The sequence below is a fragment of the Dendronephthya gigantea genome, unplaced genomic scaffold (assembly GCF_004324835.1).
Source record: "Dendronephthya gigantea isolate DGI-Jeju-01 unplaced genomic scaffold, DenGig_1.0 000012F, whole genome shotgun sequence".
NCBI lineage: Eukaryota > Metazoa > Cnidaria > Anthozoa > Malacalcyonacea > Nephtheidae > Dendronephthya > Dendronephthya gigantea.
In genome coordinates, this window is record NW_021163022.1 from 1511611 (window position 1) to 1531942 (window position 20332).

At 36.3% G+C, this 20332-nt stretch overlaps 2 protein-coding genes and 1 pseudogene across 2 annotated transcripts; all 3 read left to right on the forward strand.

The window, feature by feature from the left end:
• Positions 1-52: 52 nt before the first annotated feature.
• LOC114519030 (tetratricopeptide repeat protein 28-like) lies at positions 53-5218 on the forward strand (the record flags this gene model as incomplete). The annotated part of the gene is made up of 2 exons (XM_028539084.1): positions 53-3478; positions 4355-5218. Coding segments are annotated over exons 1-2 (4290 nt in total), but the record flags the coding sequence as incomplete, so codon positions are not given.
• Positions 5219-10571: 5353 nt separating this feature from the next.
• LOC114519031 lies at positions 10572-11471 on the forward strand (annotated as a pseudogene).
• A 4099-nt stretch (positions 11472-15570) lies between these two features.
• On the forward strand, positions 15571-17442 carry LOC114519032. Its single transcript, XM_028539086.1, has 6 exons — positions 15571-15880; positions 16047-16087; positions 16358-16513; positions 16615-16801; positions 17188-17236; positions 17415-17442. The coding sequence occupies exons 1-6, from the start codon at positions 15724-15726 to the stop codon at positions 17440-17442; spliced, it is 618 nt and encodes a 205-aa protein (XP_028394887.1). The 5' UTR covers positions 15571-15723.
• Positions 17443-20332: the final 2890 nt, after the last annotated feature.

Consider the following 20332-nt stretch of genomic DNA (forward strand, 5'->3'; position numbering starts at 1 on the left):
GAATAGAAGAAACCTAGGAATCAAACACGGATTGGAGTTAAAATTTAAAGAAATGGAGCAAACAGACTCGATTAACTTCCACGAGGAAGGCCTAGAATTTGCATTGGATAAAGTGGATAAACTGCAAAAAGCAACTAATGAAAAGCGATTTCTCGAGGATACATATTTATCAGAAAATCAATTTCAAAAACAAATTGAAAACCTTAAGAAGTCGTTGGCAGTTGCAAAAGAACGAAACGATAAACAACGAGAAAAGGAAGCATACCTTAGGCTGGGTCGCGCGTTCAGGGTAAACAAACAATATGGAACGGCGATTGAACACTATCATGAAGCTTTGGAGATGGTACTGGATTATAACGATGAACGACAAGAGAAAGACGCATACCTTGGGTTAGCGGAGTCTTATATGCGTACAGATGAAACCGAAATGGCAATTAAATACTACGAAAGAGCCTTGAAAATTAAGGAGGAGGATAAAAGTAAAGAGAAAGCCATTAATCTTTGTTTGGCAGATGCCTACAGGGCGAATCAACAGATGAAAAAAGGAAATGATTACTTGGGCAGAGCCTTAAAAATTGCAAAGGATTGTGGAGATAAAAAGGAAAAGGGAGCAATTTACCTTCGGTGTGGAGATGCCTATTGTTCAAATTGTGAATATCAAAAAGCGATTGATTATTATAAAAAGGCTTTAAAAATTGCCAAAGAGTGCAAAACTAATCAGGACGAGCAAGAGATTTCCCTTCGGTTGGCTGAGGCTTATAAGTTGAGTAATAATATAAAACTGGCCAATGAATACTGTGCTAAAGCTTCGCAAAACCCACAAATCGAAAGAGAAGATAAGTCAGTTTATCAGTATGAAAAAGCTTTGGAGAATGCAAAAAGAGATTGGGATGAAATAAATGTGATCGAGAATTATGTTCGTTTAGGAGATGCGCATAAATTGAACAAAAATATCCAAAGAGCAATTGAAAATTATGAAAACGCTTTAGAAGTTGCAACAAAATGTTGGGATAAAAATGAAGAGACAGAGATCTACCTTCGCTTAGGTGATGCTTATAGGACGGAGAATGTGATTGAAAAGACAATAGAGTACTACAAGAAAGCCGCGGAAAACGAAAAAGGTTTGGATATGAAAAAACAAACTGACATTTTCCTTCATCTAGGAGATGCGCAGAAACTAAATAACGAGAGTGATGCGTCGATTGAAAGTTACAAAAAAGCTTTGAAATATGCGAAAAAAATATCTGACGGCACTAAAGAGAAAGAAATTTGTCGTCGGTTGGGAGATGTTTATAAATCACACGACGAGTGTCAAATGGCGATTCAGTATTATGACAGAGCATTGGAAATTGCGAACGAAGGTTCAAAAAATGACGAATTGTTAAAAATTTACCTTGGTCTGGGATCAGCTTATAAAACAAAAAATCTGAATCAAAAAGCAACTATATTCTACGAAAAAGCCTTCAAAATTGCAAAGGATACTAGTTCCAATTCAAAACACGACAACCCAGAGATTCACCTAGCATTAGGTGATATTCATAAGTTCAAGAATGAAACTAAGAAAGCGATTGCAAACTATGAAAAAGCACTGGAAATTATGGAGTCCTGCACCAACGAAGATAAGTTAACACATACTGTTCATATTTATCTTGAGTTGGCAGAAGCATATTCCCTGACAAATCAAGTTCAAGAGGCAATTGGATATTGTAAGAAAGCTTGGGAAATAGGGAAAGAAAATAATTGGGAAATGAAAAAGATTTTCCTAAAATTTGGAGATGTTTACAAATTGAACAATGAAATCCAAATGGCAGAAGAATATTATGATAAAGCTCTATCGATAGATTGTGGACACGAAGACGGGGAATTGCAGACAGAAATACACCTGCGGATAGGAAATGTTTGCGGTGACATAAAAATGACGACTCAAAATGATATTTACGAAGCAAAAGATCTGTTCCAGACGGCAACTGAAAACTTTGGGAAAGCTCTGAAAGACGCAGAAAAACGAGGAGATAAACGTCAAGAAAAATGTGCGCATCTTGGGTTAGGATATGTGTATAGAAATTATAATAAGTTCTTAACAGCAATCGAGCACTTTGAGAAAGCCTTTGCAATTTCAAAGGAACTGGGAGACACCTCAGACACGGAAGAGGAAATGAATGCATATCTTGAAACGGGACATGCGTATAGATTAAACAATCAGATGACAATGGCAATGAAGTATTTTCATAAAGTCCTAGAAATTGCGGGTGAACGAGGAGACAAACAACAAGAAACAAATGCTTATCTTTCGCTAGGAAGTGTTTCTTTAGCTGATAAACTGATTGAAAAAGCATTAGAATACTTTGAGAAAGGCTTAAAAATTGCGAAACAACAAGAGGAATTACAGCAACAAACAGACGCATACCTTGGATTGGGAGATTCTCATAGATTGAACAATGAGATACAAAAAGCAATTGAGTGCTATCAAAAAGCCTCTAAAATTGCACAGGAACAAGAAGATGAACAGAAAGAAACACGGGCATACCTGGGATTAGGGGATTCTTACAGAACAAGCAATCAGTTCCAAGAGGCAATTCAATGTTTTGAGAAAGTGATTAGAAGTGGAGGTGAACGGCAAAAAACACGAGCATACCTTGGTTTAGGAGATATCTATATATTAAACAGTCATTTCCGTGATGCAATTGTGTACTTTGAGAAAGCCTCAGAAATTGCAAAAGAACAAAGAGATACAGAACAACACACTCGGGCATACCTTGGATTAGGGGATTCCCTTAAATTGAGCGGTAGTTTCCATGAGGCAATCGAGTCCTTTGAGAAAGCCTGTGAAATTGCAAAAGAACAAAAAGACACGCAGCAACAAACACATGCATACCTTGGATTGGGAGATTCTTATAGACTAAGTAACTGTCTCCAGAAGGCAACTGAGTGCTTCGAGAAAGCCCTTAAAATTGCCAGTGAAAGAAAAGATAACCAACAATTGACGGTCGCATATTTAGGATTAGGAGAATCTTACAGATCAATCAATAAAATTCAAAAAGCAATCGAGTGTTTTGAGAAAGCCTGTGAATTTGCAAAAGAACAAAAAGACACGCAGCAACAGACACAGGCATGCCTTGGATTGGGAGATTCTTATGGACTAAGTAACTGTCTCCAGAAGGCAACTGAGTGCTTCGAGAAAGCCCTTGAAATTGCCAGTGAGAGAAACGATAACCAACAATTGACGGACGCATATTTAGGATTAGGAGAATCTTACAGATCAAGTAATAGAATTCAAAAAGCAATCGAGTGCTTTGAGAAAGCCTGTGAAATTGCAAAAGAGCGAAAAGACACGCAGCAACAGACACAGGCATACCTTGGATTGGGAGATTCTTATAGATCAAGCAATCCGTTTCAAAGAGCAGTGAACACCCTTGAAGAAGCCTTTGAAATTGAACAAACAAATACCGACCAAGAATTGAAAGCTCAGGCTGAAAAGGCGACTGAGTACTTTGAGAAAGCTTTGGAAATTGCAAGAGAACGAGGAGATAGACAGCAGGAAATACGAGCATGTCTTGGTTTAGGAGATTCCTGTGTACTAAGCAAGCAGTTTCAAAAGGCAATAGAGTGCTTTGAGAAAGTCCTTCAACTTGCAAGAAGAAAATCACAGCAACAAATGCATGCATATTTTCAACTAGGACGCATTGGCATACTTGACGAAGAGTATAAAAAAGGAATCGAAAATTTTGAGAGAGCCTTGAAAATCGCCAAAGAACGAGGAGATACAATACAAGAAATAAATGCCTATTTTGAACTAGCAAACGCCTGGATCCTAATCTATCAGGCAGATAAAGCAATTCAATACTTAGAAAAAGCCTTGAAAATTGCCCAAAAGCGAGAAGATGCACAACAAGAAGCAAAAGCACGCTTTAAACTGATGTATGCTTTAGGATGTGCCGATATTATTAGAATTACAAAAGAAAGGAAACAAGAAACAAAAGTATCTTTCGGAGGACTTCTATTTGGTTTGACTAATTACTTTAAAGCAGCTGTCGGATCCCTTACAAGATTCTTGGGAATTGCGAAAGACCAAAAACCGGAGGAATTAGAAGCAGCAAAGACGGACTTTTTTCAGAGATTTTTAGAAATTATGAAGGATAAAAAACAAAAAGAACTGGAATCAGAAGCCAAAGGGATCGGCTTTAATGAATTCATGAAAGAATTAGCTGCCATGGAACATGAATCGTCCATATTTGATAATCATGAACTATTCTTAGGACCTTCGAATGATCAGGACGTTGAACACTCAGAACAAGCTGGGTATAAATTAGAAGCCACAAAAGCAGAAATCGATGTTGGTGAATTTGATGATTAGGCGACTGAGTACTTTGAGAAAGCTTTGGAAATTGCAAGAGAACGAGGAGATAGACAGCAGGAAATACGAGCATGTCTTGGTTTAGGAGATTCCTGTGTACTAAGCAAGCAGTTTCAAAAGGCAATAGAGTGCTTTGAGAAAGTCCTTCAACTTGCAAGAAGAAAATCACAGCAACAAATGCATGCATATTTTCAACTAGGACGCATTGGCATACTTGACGAAGAGTATAAAAAAGGAATCGAAAATTTTGAGAGAGCCTTGAAAATCGCCAAAGAACGAGGAGATACAATACAAGAAATAAATGCCTATTTTGAACTAGCAAACGCCTGGATCCTAATCTATCAGGCAGATAAAGCAATTCAATACTTAGAAAAAGCCTTGAAAATTGCCCAAAAGCGAGAAGATGCACAACAAGAAGCAAAAGCACGCTTTAAACTGATGTATGCTTTAGGATGTGCCGATATTATTAGAATTACAAAAGAAAGGAAACAAGAAACAAAAGTATCTTTCGGAGGACTTCTATTTGGTTTGACTAATTACTTTAAAGCAGCTGTCGGATCCCTTACAAGATTCTTGGGAATTGCGAAAGACCAAAAACCGGAGGAATTAGAAGCAGCAAAGACGGACTTTTTTCAGAGATTTTTAGAAATTATGAAGGATAAAAAACAAAAAGAACTGGAATCAGAAGCCAAAGGGATCGGCTTTAATGAATTCATGAAAGAATTAGCTGCCATGGAACATGAATCGTCCATATTTGATAATCATGAACTATTCTTAGGACCTTCGAATGATCAGGACGTTGAACACTCAGAACAAGCTGGGTATAAATTAGAAGCCACAAAAGCAGAAATCGATGTTGGTGAATTTGATGATTACGAGGAATCCTTTGAGATAACAAAGGAGTGCGAAGAAAAGGATAAACAGTCAAAACAAGGAAAATGTAAGTTAGAGGCAGAGAAGGCAGACATAGGTGAATTTGATGTGAAGATATCCTTGGGAATCACGAACGAGTGCGAGCAAGACGTTAAACTGTTAGAACAAGAATGTAAATTGGAAGCAGCAAGGGCAGACGCTGGAAAAGGTGAATTTGATGTGGCGAAATCCTTTGGAACTACGAATGAGTTCGACGTTAAACTATCACAACCAGAATGTGAATTGAAAGCAACGCATGAGGTCGACGCATTAGGTAAGTTTAATTACTACAAGGAATGAAATGTGATACGAAAAGGTCTATTAAAATATCTTGATACTGCTCAAATCAGTGTCATTTTCACTTCGCGCAACGCCTATAAACGGTTCAGTAGATCTTAATTAGTTTACCTAGCGAAAGAAATTGGTAACGACGCAGCCTAGTCCCATGGGCTTTCGCTTTTCGCTTCCGCCTTAATATTTACGGGATTTGCAGGTCGACCAGGAATCAGTTGTCTAAAGGCCGAAACAGGAGACCTGCACGGCCTGTGACTTTATAGGCTATGTTGCCCGCAGGCGGAAAGAGACTAGGCATACGGACTAGGCTAGTAACGACGCACGCGACCGCTACGCGGTCATTCGGTTATTAAAACATTTGGATTGTTGGTAAGAATACGCAAGAAAAATTGTTTGAAAATGTGAAACTAATTTTCGACAGATTTTATCATACTCGTAGCTTATGCAGCTACCACTCTTTATACAAATAACAAAAATTTATTCTGATTTCTGAGTGTGAAATGATCCAAAAAACTGCAAAATTCGGGCGCACAAATAAGTCATCACTACGAAATCGACTGCCCTGAACCTTGCCGCAGGGATGCTTACCGACATTTTTGTTTTACTTCAAATATAATTTCAGTTAATCATTAGGTACTGCGGACTATCCATAGCTATTAATATATATGTAATGTTTTACATGCACACAGATACCGAGACAATAAGGCATCAAGAAACATCTCAGGATGAAAAGAACACCTGGTTTAAGGATATTTTTCTAAATTCAAAACGCAAGTTAAAAAAAGAAATTCACGAAGACTTAAGGAGGTAATTAATATTCTTTTAATTTACAGACATACATCTGTTGTGTTTTGTCATGGTTTCGAAATATATTTCAATCGAAAATGCATGGCCCTTATAAGCTTTGCAGTTTGAAGCATCCCATATGCACTCGTCATCCTCCTATCCCTGAAACCCACAGCAATGGAAAATACACTGTTCAAACGTATTTAAAAATCTAGCTGTTCCCTCTCTCATCCGGTCTGTGGCTAGGCCGCTTAATTGGGTAAGGGGGATGAGTATACACCCCCCCCCTTTGAATTAAGCTTCTAACTACGGCTCTGTTTCTCATCACCATTATTAAGTATTTTATATTATATTATAGCTTCTCGTGGTTGTGTGGAGCATACGGCCTTGCTGGTTCCAACAAAAAGATTAATCATCTGCATATTTACCTCACAGTTAAAAGAGGAATGAAAAAATGCGATGTACGGCGCGATCTTGGGGAAAAATTCAATTGTGACGCAAAGGAATATTTTGAACTTTTACAAGAACCAAAACACGAACCAAGGATCAAATTTTTGGTTCGCGATCGAAATACATCGAGTGTTGGGGCTGAGGCTTCACCGTCCATTACACCAGTCACACCAGAACCAGGGGGAGGCGTATTGGCTTGCAGTGGGCAAACTGGTCATAACTACACGCGAGTGCCTGAGGAAAACGAGGCCGAGGGGGATTTACCTGATGTGCAAGGAGCAGGAACGTTAACTATGTTTTGTTGTAAAGATGGACAACATTACGCACTTACTTGCTTTCACGTTGCTTGTGCATCTGATGAAAACAGCTGTGATGCCGCATTTAATAATACATCATATAAAACAATTTTACAAAAGGTGAAAAAGATACGCGAATCACCTTCACATTTTCAAGACCAAGCCAAAGAAAAAGAATACTATTTTATAGAAGGCAAAAAAGACAACAACAATGAGGCCATTTCGTTTGGACATGATGGATGCAAATATTCAAAGCTTGGTAACTTTGCGAATTCTCATTTTGACGATGAATGTGATATAATGTCGCTAAAAATTCCTAATGGCGTAAAATTTTCTTGCAAAATTGCGGGTGTAACGTCTCCGGATTGGGTTAAGAATACTGATGAACTGTTCAAGAGAGTTTTTGACAGCAACGAGGAGGATCCAGTAGAGGTAGAGAAAAACGGTTTCTCTTCAGCCTTAACGAAAGGTTATATTGTTCCTTATGATTTTAGTTACAGCATGGGAGAAGATTTCCTATTTGAGGATGGATACGTCGTTAGAGGTTACGATGGTCCTTTCTTGAAAGACGGTGATTCAGGATCTCTCGTTTTCTTTCATGATAAAGATAATCGTAAGCAGGCATTTGCTTATGGTGTTTGCGAAGTGGGTGATGATCTGTTACCAAAGCTCAAGGAGTCAACAAGTTTCCTTTCTGAAATGCCCAAACATGCTTTACCAAAAGAAGGCGAATTAACGAATTCTGTATCGCGGGAACATGTCTGTTCTGAACAGCACGACTTGGCAGTTTTGAAACCAGTGGAACAAGCCGTACCGGAACAAAAGGGGGCACAAATTTCCATTTCACAGGAACATACTTTGCAGGAACAACCAACAAGTGAGGATGATAGCGACAGTAGTAGCACTTGGAGTGATGAAAGCGATGACGGAGGAATTTTATTCCGAGAAGAAAGCGATGCAAACGAAACTTCAAAAAAGGGACCGTATTCAGTCTGTTTACGATTAGATACTGCTTTAGAGAATCTTGGGCTTTTAGAAGCAACGTGTTTTAGCGATTGTGCTAATAGCAGACGGTGATGTAAGCTGTGTCATATTGTAGAACCTCATGCAGAACTATTTCAAATATATTTTAAGCTAATTATAAAAAAGTATGAACACCAAGAGTGTCAAGTGTGCAAATAATTTTTGGGCAAGCAAATTTGGAACTACAATTATAAATATTACTAGTTAATCCGCGTTAAATGAAAATTAGAAAATAGCATAATGTGCGCGTTCACATAATTTAGGCAAAAATTTAGAAATGATATTTTTAATTGACGGTATTATTTATATCATGATTGTATAATATTATGGGTCACTTATGGTAGCTAGTTGTGATGAATTATAGTGTTTAAACTGATAGCTGTAACTTGTAAACTATGATCATTTTTTGTATGATTGCTTTTTCACAATGCAAACTATATAATTTTTGTTATTAAAATGTTTTCCACCATGCAAAATATTTGCGCAAAAGGTTGTAGCATAATGCCTTGTTTTTGACACAATTTTTTATGTATCATACGTCCGTAATAAACACTCAATTAGCCTTTCTCACGATGACGAATATGCCGCCATTTTTGGGGTACTTTTTTTCAAAATCGTGAGCGTAAGACCTCGTAACAGCGCCTATCTTCAATTTTAGACTGAAATTATTCTTCAAATGGTCTATTGATTCTGAAAATAATGCTTTTCATGTTGTTATAATTTTTTAAACGGTTAAACCCATTTGAGAAAAATGAAAGTACCCCAAAAACGTCATCGTGAGATAGGCTAATTGCAAGGCGCTGCTTAATGAATGAGGAACTTAAAGTCATTCCCCCAGAATACTACACGGCAAAGAATTTTTCAGGTTGACGCATCAGGAGGGAACAATGTTGTGCCGCACCCCATTAACAGAATTTACGGCAACCATAAAAATGATTATTTACAATTAACAATACGTACGTACGAACTTACAATTCTCCTAGCTCTCGCAGACGAAGGTTTGACTTCTGCAGTTACTGCGTACCGAAAAATGACGAGCAAGTCTTCCAGGCTCACCGTCTTCCAGGAATTTTAATATAGCTCAGTGGGCTGCCTATGCTAACGTGTTTGGTTGCCAATGGTTGCCACCTGTATTTAATTCAAAATATCCCCCCCCTGGAAAATAACGAAAGAACAATGTTGCCATGTTTTGAGTTGTTAAAACAGCATTGAACATGCTTGTTGAGTCATCATTGTTCGCATGTTATGGCGTTCCGTTCCGGTCAAAACTACTTAAGAGTACAAATGAAATATGAAACACTATGGCAGTAAGTTATAACTCGTAGTATATTCGAAGCACACAAAATAATGTCGTATTCACAAAATAATCTAACGAAACGTCCCCTGATACAAATGAAACCCGCAAAAACGTTTCCAGGCGTTAGAGCGCGCGCGCTCTATGTACCTCATTATCAGGCTCATTATGTACCAGTTATGTACAGTTATGTACCGTTGCCACTGACCGTTGCACAAAATAAATTCCATCGCCTAGCAACCGTACCGTTACACAAAATTATTCGAACTTAACCAGTGAACTATAATAAATAAGTGGAACGATACCTCCTCATTGTTTTTGTGAAGCCAAAATTTGCGGGACTTTACCTTTTTGATTGACTTTAATCAAAGCCAATCAAAATCAAAGGCAACTGGTCTTGACAAGATATCAGCCAGATTAATTCGAGAATGTGCCGATCTTATCTCAAATTCTATCACTAACATCTTTAATGCTTCTCTAACAACTGGTATATTTCCAGATGATTGGAAATGTGCCAAAGTTACTCCAGTCTTCAAACAAGGTGCAAGGAACGAATTGAATAATTATCGCCCAATCTCTGTTATTCCGGTAGTAGCTAAAGTTTTTGAAAGAATAATCTATAATCAACTTTATGCATATATGACTGAAAATGAATTTATGACCAAACATCAATCGGGCTTTCGCTCCTTGCACTCAACATGTACGGCCTTACTTGAAGCTACTGATACTTGGGCCTTTAATATTGATCATGGCAATAATAATGCCGTTATATTTCTCGATTTGAAAAAGGCCTTTGATACGGTCAACCACGAGATTTTATTGAGCAAACTACAAAATTATGGGATCTGCGGAATTGCTTTTGAATGGTTTAAATCATATTTGGAAAACCGTGTACAAAAATGTCTCGTCAATAGCTCGCTTTCTGAAAACTGTTCATTAACATGTGGTGTCCGCCAAGGAACAATTTTAGGCCCACTTATGTTCTTGATATTTATCAACGATTTGCCAAATTGTTTGTCCTATTCACAACCCAGAATGTACGCAGATGATACTCATCTTACATGCGCTGGCAGTGATACATATGTATGTACTGGAATCTAAACATAACCAAGATTTGGAAAACGTCAATAAATGGTTAATATCAAATAAACTTACTCTCAATATGACTAAAACTGAATACATGTTAATTGGTTCAAGGCAAAGATTGAGAACACTTTCTGAAAATCCTAATTTCGAAATCAATAGCATTCCAATCAAAAGAGTCTTTAAAACAAAATCTCTTGGCGTCTTAATTGATGAGAACTTAACCTGGAGTTATCATATCGACAAAATAACTAAAAAAGTAGCTTCAGGTATCGGCATTATTAAGCGTTTGAAGTCTGTTGTCTCATCAGAAACATTATACCTTATCTATCAAGCTCTAATACAACCTTACTTTGACTATTGTAACGTCGTATGGGGGAACTGTGGAAAGACTTTAGCCAATCAACTCCAGAAACTACAAAACCGAGCAGCTCGAGTATTAACCTTTTCAAACTTTGACGCCGATGCAGGACATATATTGGAAATTTTAGGGTGGAACAATCTAAATACGCAACGCCAAATTCAGAAAGCGTTGATGGTTTATAAGTCTACACACGGTCTCACTCCTAAATATCTACATTCCAAATTTATAAATCGTAACGATGTAACTAACTATTCACTCAGAGACTCTATGAACAAGCTTATCTTTATATATACAAGTCCGTTTATCTTTCTGTCCGTCCGTCTGTCCTTCTGTCTGTTTTCGTTTTTAAATAGAGGTGGGTGGCCTTAGCTAGGGTGTTATAGCCCTGTTGTCACCTGCCTATGTATGTGTCGTTGTTATTCATGTACATGAAGTTTTGAAATAAATAAATAAATAAATAAATAAGCTTGCTGTTCCATTACCCCGCACCAATTATCTTAAAAACAGCTTTAGTTATAGTGGCGCGGTCTTGTGGAACAGCCTATACCTACTAATATCAGACAAGCAGAATCCCTAAATGAATTTCAAAGATTGTTGAAACGTTATATTCGATAAACATGGCATTCATGGAAAACAGGTTTCATTTGAATTTGTATTATATATTTTAGTGTGTATATATTTATAGTTTAATTACATGTAGCTACAATTTGTAACCCTGATGAATCCACCGTGGATAAATAAAGTTCAGTTCAGTTCACTGTTCAGTTCAGTTCAGTAAAGTCTCGCAAATTTTGGCGAATTTTTGGCTTCATTCGCGCGTGACTCGCGAGACACTGCAGATGCAGAGCGAATTTGAAAGAAATTTGATTTTTTGTTTGTTTCATGGTTTTAAATGTTTTTTTTTATGGAATTATAATGGAATTACTCTTAAATTCAACCAGGTGAACTGTTTACGAATGGACGACTTGCGCTTTAGACTAATTTCTTACATCAGCGATAAAAAGGATATTTTCTAAAAGAGCTTACTAAAATAAGTAAAACTGCCAAGTATGACGGCGAATTGTTGTAAAATACGGAAAATATAGCCATGCGAAGTTGTCGATTTTTGTATACTTTTGTATTACGGCCGGAAGTTTGTAACTAAATTAGTTACACGTTTTGAAATTTTAGGGTGGAACAATCTAAATACGCAACGCCAAATTCAGAAAGCGTTGATGGTTTATAAGTCTACACACGGTCTCACTCCTATTTATAGTTTAATTACATGTAGCTACAATTTGTAACCCTGATGAATCCACCGTGGATAAATAAAGTTCAGTTCAGTTCACTGTTCAGTTCAGTTCAGTAAAGTCTCGCAAATTTTGGCGAATTTTTGGCTTCATTCGCGCGTGACTCGCGAGACACTGCAGATGCAGAGCGAATTTGAAAGAAATTTGATTTTTTGTTTGTTTCATGGTTTTAAATGTTTTTTTTATGGAATTATAATGGAATTACTCTTAAATTCAACCAGGTGAACTGTTTACGAATGGACGACTTGCGCTTTAGACTAATTTCTTACATCAGCGATAAAAAGGATATTTTCTAAAAGAGCTTACTAAAATAAGTAAAACTGCCAAGTATGACGGCGAATTGTTGTAAAATACGAAAAATATAGCCATGCGAAGTTGTCGATTTTTGTATACTTTTGTATTACGGCCGGAAGTTTGTAACTAAATTAGTTACACGTTTCCGCACGTAATACAAAAGTATACAAAATTTGCCAACTTCGCATGGCTATATTTTCCATATTTTACAAAATTTCGCAGCCAAACTTGGCAGTTCTACTAAATTAAGTAAGATCTTTCTAGCTGTGGTGATTTATTTTCCTGTAGTTACTTCGATCAAAAGTTAGTCTAAAGCGCAAGTCGTCCAAAAACGGAACAAGTTTATAGCGATGTGCAATTTTGACAACAATATTTGTACGAAACGGATATCCTAAACTGACCTAAAGTCCTAAAGCTAAAATTTCATCGCAAAATACACTTGGTAGACATTGTTTAATATTATAAGTTTATATTTATTTAATTTCAAGTGACTAGATGGCAAAAAAGTCGTATTAATTGTAAAGTAAAACAAATATTCCTGCATTGTCACGCTATAGGCTCTACGCTTTTTCCTAGCAAAGAACCGCCTTACTCCGCATTTCCAATAATAGGTCCATAAAATGCATTCTACCAACATCAAGAATAGAGAGCTTTAGATTTGACTACGGCTCCCGCTACGGCTACGAGATTCGTCATTTGCGCGCCAATCACGCCACGGTCAGCTATCGCTAGTAGGGTTTGCGCAAAAACTTTGTAGCCGTCGCCTCGTCTAGTACGACATTTTTTAAAAACTTGGTAGTCTCGACTACGTGGTGAAGCCGTGAAGGAATTTTAAAAGGTAAGGCGTTATATATGGTTATAGCTAAGTGGCTATATCTCTTATTATTATGCAGAATATTTTCTTATGAACCGGAAGTGGAAGGGCCTGTCGGTAAAGTCTGAGTACAACTTTGTTTACATTTTGTTTATAAAATTTTCGTCAAGATGTGTCCACTTCTTCGTGTCTACGTTTATGGTTGTGCTGTTTTTCTTGATATAAATCTTCAACCGAATCGACGGCTTCAACTAATGTCAAAATTTCTTAATATTTTAAAAGCAAAATGCTACGAAGACCGTGTTTATATATCAAGCGTTTATTTTTATAAAATACAGTTTGAATTTTTTTATTAAATCAAATCATTTTTATTGTATTGTTTGTATACTTATTTACCATTTAAACAGACATATATTTTATACATAAATTTAACTTATTGTCTTTTTAGATGGAAAGCGAAAACACAAATGAGACGGGGAAAAAGGGTGTCTTTGTTTGGCGCGAATACCATGACAGATATTTGTTGGGGGAAGTGCTAACTTTTGAGCCATACAAGTGGACTTCAATTGCCGAACATTTGGAAGAATTTGGCATGAAGGTCAGCCAAAGATCGGTGAGGGAGCGGTTTAGTCGGATGATGGATGCATTTAAGAAGAAAGAAGCGGTTGAGAAGAGAGCTAGTGGTGTGGATGTTGACTATACAGAGAAGGACAAAGCATTGCTAGATATCATGGAGAGGATGGAAGAGTGCGAAGCAGAAAGTGAGCAAGAAAAACTGAAGGAATTGCGGGAAAAGGAAACAGCTGAAGAGATGAGGAAGCGTGCGGTCGAGAGGTTTGGTGAGACGAGGAAGAGGTTGAATAGTGAGAATGTAGATGGGGAGATGCCAAATGGAAAACGGAAAAGGAGTGGGGAAATGATAGAAGTGCTAAAGGAGTCTATAAAGGCAACCAAAGAAAGAGAGGAAGCTGAAAGAGAAATGCGAGAAACTCATGCATGTAATCATTCTTGCGTGTAAAAAGTTACGAGAGAGCGGAGTAAACGGGAAAAAAATCCAATTTTGAAACGTTTCGCGGCGGACCTAATGTTTATCAAATTTTTTGAAATTGCGATACATTGCACAAAAGATTCCAAACTTTCACCTCTTTAACTGAACTTGGATTTTCAACGTCTCATTTTCTTTGCACAAGCGGTTAAAAATGAGGCTTTTACAAGCCGTTCTCCCGCTTTTCGAGGTTAATTTTTCTGCTAGTTTTTACTGTTAGATAAGCCAGAAGATGCTAAAATACTTAGACGTAAATATATTTTTGAGATATCTTGATAAAATGATAGTTTTCTGAACATTTTAAAATCTTCTAGTTTTTTCTGATACACCCTGTATAGTGTAAATTAATACTTGCGGCAAAAACGTTACTCAAAGTCACTCAATAAAGACTATTTGTACAATCGGTTATGCAGAGAAGTACCGCTTCCGCTTGTACCGCTTTATAAACGCACAATGAGCGGACTGGGTACTAGGGTGCGCCAAGGCTGAGGACTGGGGTCGAAATTAGAATCTCGGGAGTTGGGATTTTACAACACGATCTCCAAATGAGATTCGTGATTATCATGAAATGTTAAATTCAAATGAATTCGTGATAACCATGAATGCCATGCATGCGCAGATGACATCGAATTTAAACAGTTGTACGCAGACAGAACTGCGCAACTGTGAGCACTGAGCAAACATGGCGGAATGTTCCAGCGACTCATCCAGTGGTAGGTACATGAATAATTCATAAGAAATTTATAGACTTGTCGCCAAATTTTGTAATCATCTCGTAGTCAATATCAATAATTGATTATACGATATTGTGAGGAACGGCGGCGTTTATTAACTATTAAAGAGGAGTGAGCGAACTATAAAAGTCCGCTTAACCGCTTTATTATTAAAGGCAAATGAGGAAAATTCTAACTTCTAAGCTTTACAGGATTAAATGTTTGAAGGACTAACAGTCCTTAACAATGAATTACTTCGGCAGAAGCGAGTTAGCCTATAAGCTAGCGAGCGAGGCAGAAAGATTTAGTTATTAATTAGTTTGTCTAGCTAGCAAAGTTATAATTCTTGTCTTGTGAAAATTGTGTATCATCGCGTTTAGCTTAAACCGGGGATATTATAGCAGCAAGCAAACTAAATGTTTTTTACCTTAATACAAAGATACTGTTTACAACTACATATTCAATGCATAATATTCAAGTTGACTCATTCAAGAGAGATGTAAGAGTGTAATTTAAGCTAAACGGGCTTGATACAACTGGCCCCAGGGTGATTGTATTCATTTTAATGCCCGGTTTGCATGTCAACGTTTTTGTGATCACAATTGCAACTTTGCATTGTTAAATCTAAAGTTTACTTGAAATACAGTGTTCCAGTTCCCTCCTTTGAAAACTTGTTGTTTAAAAATTCCAACTGTAATCACAGAAATTGAAAATGTACAACTCAGTGAAACAATTGCTCTCATTGTTCACATATTCAAATTATCACAATGTGTGTCATCAAGATTGTAACAACCTTGTAACAAATCTGTTACAAAAAACTTGTTGCTACAAGTTATGCAAATTTTTATGTGTTGCAGCTAGACTAACAGGTACCTAACCTATTTGAATGCTCTGCTTGACTCCTAAACATTTGTGTGCCGTAATAGTTGGCTGGCTGTCTTTGTTCTAGTTTGAATGTCCTGTATATGGAAAAAGAGTAGAGTATATGAATGTTTGAAAAGTAGGAGTTGGACTTTGTTTGTTATTTTTTTATAGATAAAGGTAAAAGAACAGCAAACAGACCCCTCTCAAAGAAGGTTTAATTGTATTCTTCTTGTTTTCCTTACACTAATTAACATATACCCACAGAATAGTAATACATGCCCATTTAACAATGGGAACACCAATCAATAACAACCCTGCAAGAGAACAGATATAATATGAATAGCTTATTTTAGATCTTGCTAAGAGCATTAAGTATTAAGTTAGATGTGTGAGAACCCATGCTATAAATCAGATGTCCCAGAAACCCACGTCATATAAACTTACAGTAAACTGATGCATAGAAATTTTAAATTTAATTTTAGATATGCTCTGAATGTGGTGTCTCACAACCTGTAGCAAAGAGAACATGTTTGGAATGTGGTAATGTTTTTAGAAAAAAAATAAAGATTAGTGCTGAAAAAATTAAGAAGAAAGGGAAAACAAATCCAACGGATCAAAAAGACATGATGCATGCACGGGTAAGCTGAAAGAAATGTTTGAGGATGTAAAAATATAAAAATTAAGTCATTATATTTCTGAAATATAAAGTTAATACTTCAAATTGTTTGTTTCTTTCAAGGCACGTATATTACACGAACGGCATCAGTGTGATATTGTCATTCTTACCCACAAGAAGCATGGGCTGGGTTACACCATCTCTACCTATGGAACAGAAGGATTGGCAGAGATGTTTATTGGGAGAACCTCTTCAGATCGATCTGAAGAAGGACATGCCATTGTGGCACTTTTTGAGCGATTTATGACAGGTACAATGTGAAATTAAAACCCTAATAAAAAATAACATGTATTTATTTCATGCAGTTTACCAGCCTTGGTAACAATGTTTATTAAATCGTGTTAGGTAATAATAGAATCCTATTGAAGATATGAACTTCAATATATTATATTAATATATATATATATATGTATATATATATATATATATATATATATATATATATATATATATATATATATATATATATATATATATAATATACAATATATTATACACCTATGTATGTCCGTGTGTTGAGGCAGGGATAAGTTGATTGTGCCATTGCAATATCGGTTAAATTTGCATAGTTCAATTTGCATAGTGCACTGTCACAATTTTATTGATAGAGTATATCATACTTGTCTCTTAATTTAGTGCAAAGAAACAAACAAAAGCAACAGCAAGAAGAAGAACAGCAGCAGCAGCAACAACAACAGCAGCAGCAACAACAACAGCTGCAAAAACAACAACAGCAGCAGCAACAACAACAAAACCAGCAAGCAAAAGAACAACAGCAGCAGCAGCATCAAGAGAAACAACATCAGCAACAGCAACAACAACATCCTCAACAACAGCAGCAGCAACAACAAAAAAAACAACAGCATCATGAACAACAGCACCAACAAGTAGAAGAACAACAGCAGCAGCAACAACAAGACCAACAAGCAAAAGAACAACAACAGCAGCAGCAACAAGAGAAACAACATCAACAACAGCAGCAACAACAACAACATCCTAAACAACAGCAGCAGCAACCAAAACAACAACAGCATCAACAACAACAACAACCTTCAAGAAGATGCTTAAAACTATCAGTTCCAAATGAAGGTTACATTCCAAAACATGGTAAGCTTTCCTTCTAGGAAACATGATTGTTCATCCTTTTTTTCGAAAGGAATTTCTAATTTTTCATTCTAAAAATTATTATGTAGGAGACAATGTTCTTGTCGTCGGAAAAGAGAATGGGAAAACAGAGCTCTTTGGACATGCGACTGTATTTCCTGGAAGGGAACTTCATTCTTGTTCCATAAGAGACGATTCGTCCAAAATATCATTTTTAGCAGTGACTGCAAAAACCAGGACATCATTTTATCCAGATAAATATGGAGAAAACAGCCTTGCCGTAGGGCAGCTATATGAATGGCCAAACACTTATCTTTTTCCAATTAACCGAACTAATTAACAAAAAAAAGAATGCCAATTCGATATTATCACGCCACCTTTTTTATTAATATGCACCTCCCCAATTATCGCGTCTTGTTTTGGACAGGCTGGGAAGAGACTAGAGAGCGCAAAAATTGAACTTTCTATGTATAATCTTATACAGGGACGGCGGAATATAAATAATAAGAGGGAGCTGATATTCAAATATTCGTGTTCACAGACAGCAATGGAGTGTAATACTAGTGTTAACCACCAATAGACCTATTGCATTATAGACTACTTTTTGATCTATGCATGAAAATGCAAATTACCACAGCTGAAAAAAGCGTACTAAAAATAAAATTGGTAGCAAAACTTTGCAAAGCCATACTTTCCGCATTTTACAATTCGCAACCAAATTTGGAATTTCCATAATTTAATTGCATTTTCATACATTAATTCATAGAGAACTAGTCTATAATGCAAAAGGTATATTATCTCTTAGATCTTTTACGGTTATAAAAATGGTCCCCAAAAATGGCGGATTTGCAGTTAATTACAACACTTATTTAATAAACGGTCTTTTTTATAGAGAGATAGAGAGTCACGTTAATATTATATACAATATGTTGATGGTTTCATGTAAGCTGGAGCTTCCTTATAGATTTCATGGCATTTTTGGCAGAAAAAGAAGTCATAGCAAATGTGCGATAGAATTGGCCAATTTTTACATTTTTGACATTCAAATGTATCCACATTGCAGGATTGTTTACAGAAGAGGAAAACAGACTCATCCAAACATGGGCATTCACATTTTCTATTTTTTTTCTTACATGCCAAGCATTTGTCAACTCTTCTTCCAATGTTTGGGAACATTCCCAATTTACGGTAATAACTCATTATCACAATACGGTGTTGCCAAACTTTTTCCAGAAAAGACAGAGAAACTGGTCCAAAGACTTGTCTGCATAAAAGTGAATTATGGTAGTCCTCGACCAATTTACCCCTTTCATTAACGAAAAACAACAAGGAGCGTACAGCATATGATGTTGTGTTGTGAACTATAAACCGAATGGATTCAAGTTCGGGTAATTCAAGTAATTTAGCTGCAGGCATGCATGTTCTGCTAATACGGGTCATGAAGTGTGGTGTACTTGGTGTCTTTGAACTTGTAATATGCGCTCTCCGACTCTGTGATTTTACAAATATGGACTTCTTTGAAATATTTTTCTTCTGTGTCAAAGAATCTTCAAACAGGCACCTCTTTGCTCTATTTTTGTCTGTGTTTAATATGGCAGAGGACTCACAGGTACTATCATTAACAGTGTTACACATGTAGGATAGGTCTATTTGTAGAGGTGGGTGGTCATACTTCTTTATTTTCTTCATTCTATTTTGACATTCATTTGGTATTCTTTTTGCCTCTGTAAAAGTGGTCCCTCTATGTCTCAAACTAATATGGTTATCTAACCGTTTGTAAAATTTACCATGATTTGAGCATGATTTTAACCAGCAAGTTCCACTTTTTTCCTAAACAAACCATAAAAATAAATAAATGGGTACCCAATAAATCTATCTCTGGATTGGCATTTTTTATGAACTAACCTGTTGTCAAATATTTGCAAGTTACTGGGTCATGAAAGTTTAATAAAGTGTGGTGATTACTTTCATTTAAACCAGAGTAGCGATAATTGTTATGGATGATATACCTGGTTGCCGTGAACTTATAAACTTTAATTTGTTGCAAGTTACCTATTGAGTTGCAATTTAACTTCCCTTAATAATTAATTATTTTATATCTGTATTAATTGTAATGTAAGTACAGCTAACAAGTGAAGTACTGACTTAATTAAAGGAAGTTAAAGAAGTTTAATACCAAAAAACACCCTGGTTCACTATAATGGCCCAGCTAAACTATATAATTTGCATTCACCCGTACTATAAATATCTAATGGTGTATTTTAGGTAACTTGTAATCATCAATTGGCTTTTCACACTTTAATTATTTTCGAAACAACCAGCCCTGCCTGTCAGGATTTCTCTATCAATTAACTCTGTTCCCTGGTGAGAGAGGGAAATTGAGAAAATAATTGGTCAACAATTTGAACAATATTCAAATCGAAAATCCTTTACTCGAGAATAAAAACTTTATATGACTCCAAATATGAACTATATACCACAGAGTCATTGTAATTGCTTCACACATATTTAAATAAATTTTATTTAAATATGTGTGAAGCAATTACATATTTCACACAATAAAATTTATTTAAATATGTGTGAAGCAACTACAATGACTCTTTGATATATAGTTCATATTTGGAATCTTATAAAGTTGTTATTGATGATGACTCCCACAACAGGGCACTCCACCGTT

What these genes read in the sequence shown, in the direction of transcription:
- LOC114519032 (XM_028539086.1), top strand. Translation starts at nt 15,724, where the DNA reads ATGTACAACTCAGTGAAACAATTGCTCTCATTGTTCACATATTCAAAT. An exon ending in ACAGACCCCTCTCAAAGAAG is followed by an intron (nt 16,088 to 16,357) that starts GTTTAATTGTAT and finishes ATTTAATTTTAG; the next exon opens with ATATGCTCTGAATGTGGTGT. An exon ending in GAAGAAGAACAGCAGCAGCA is followed by an intron (nt 17,237 to 17,414) that starts GCAACAACAACA and finishes AAAAAACAACAG; the next exon opens with CATCATGAACAACAGCACCA.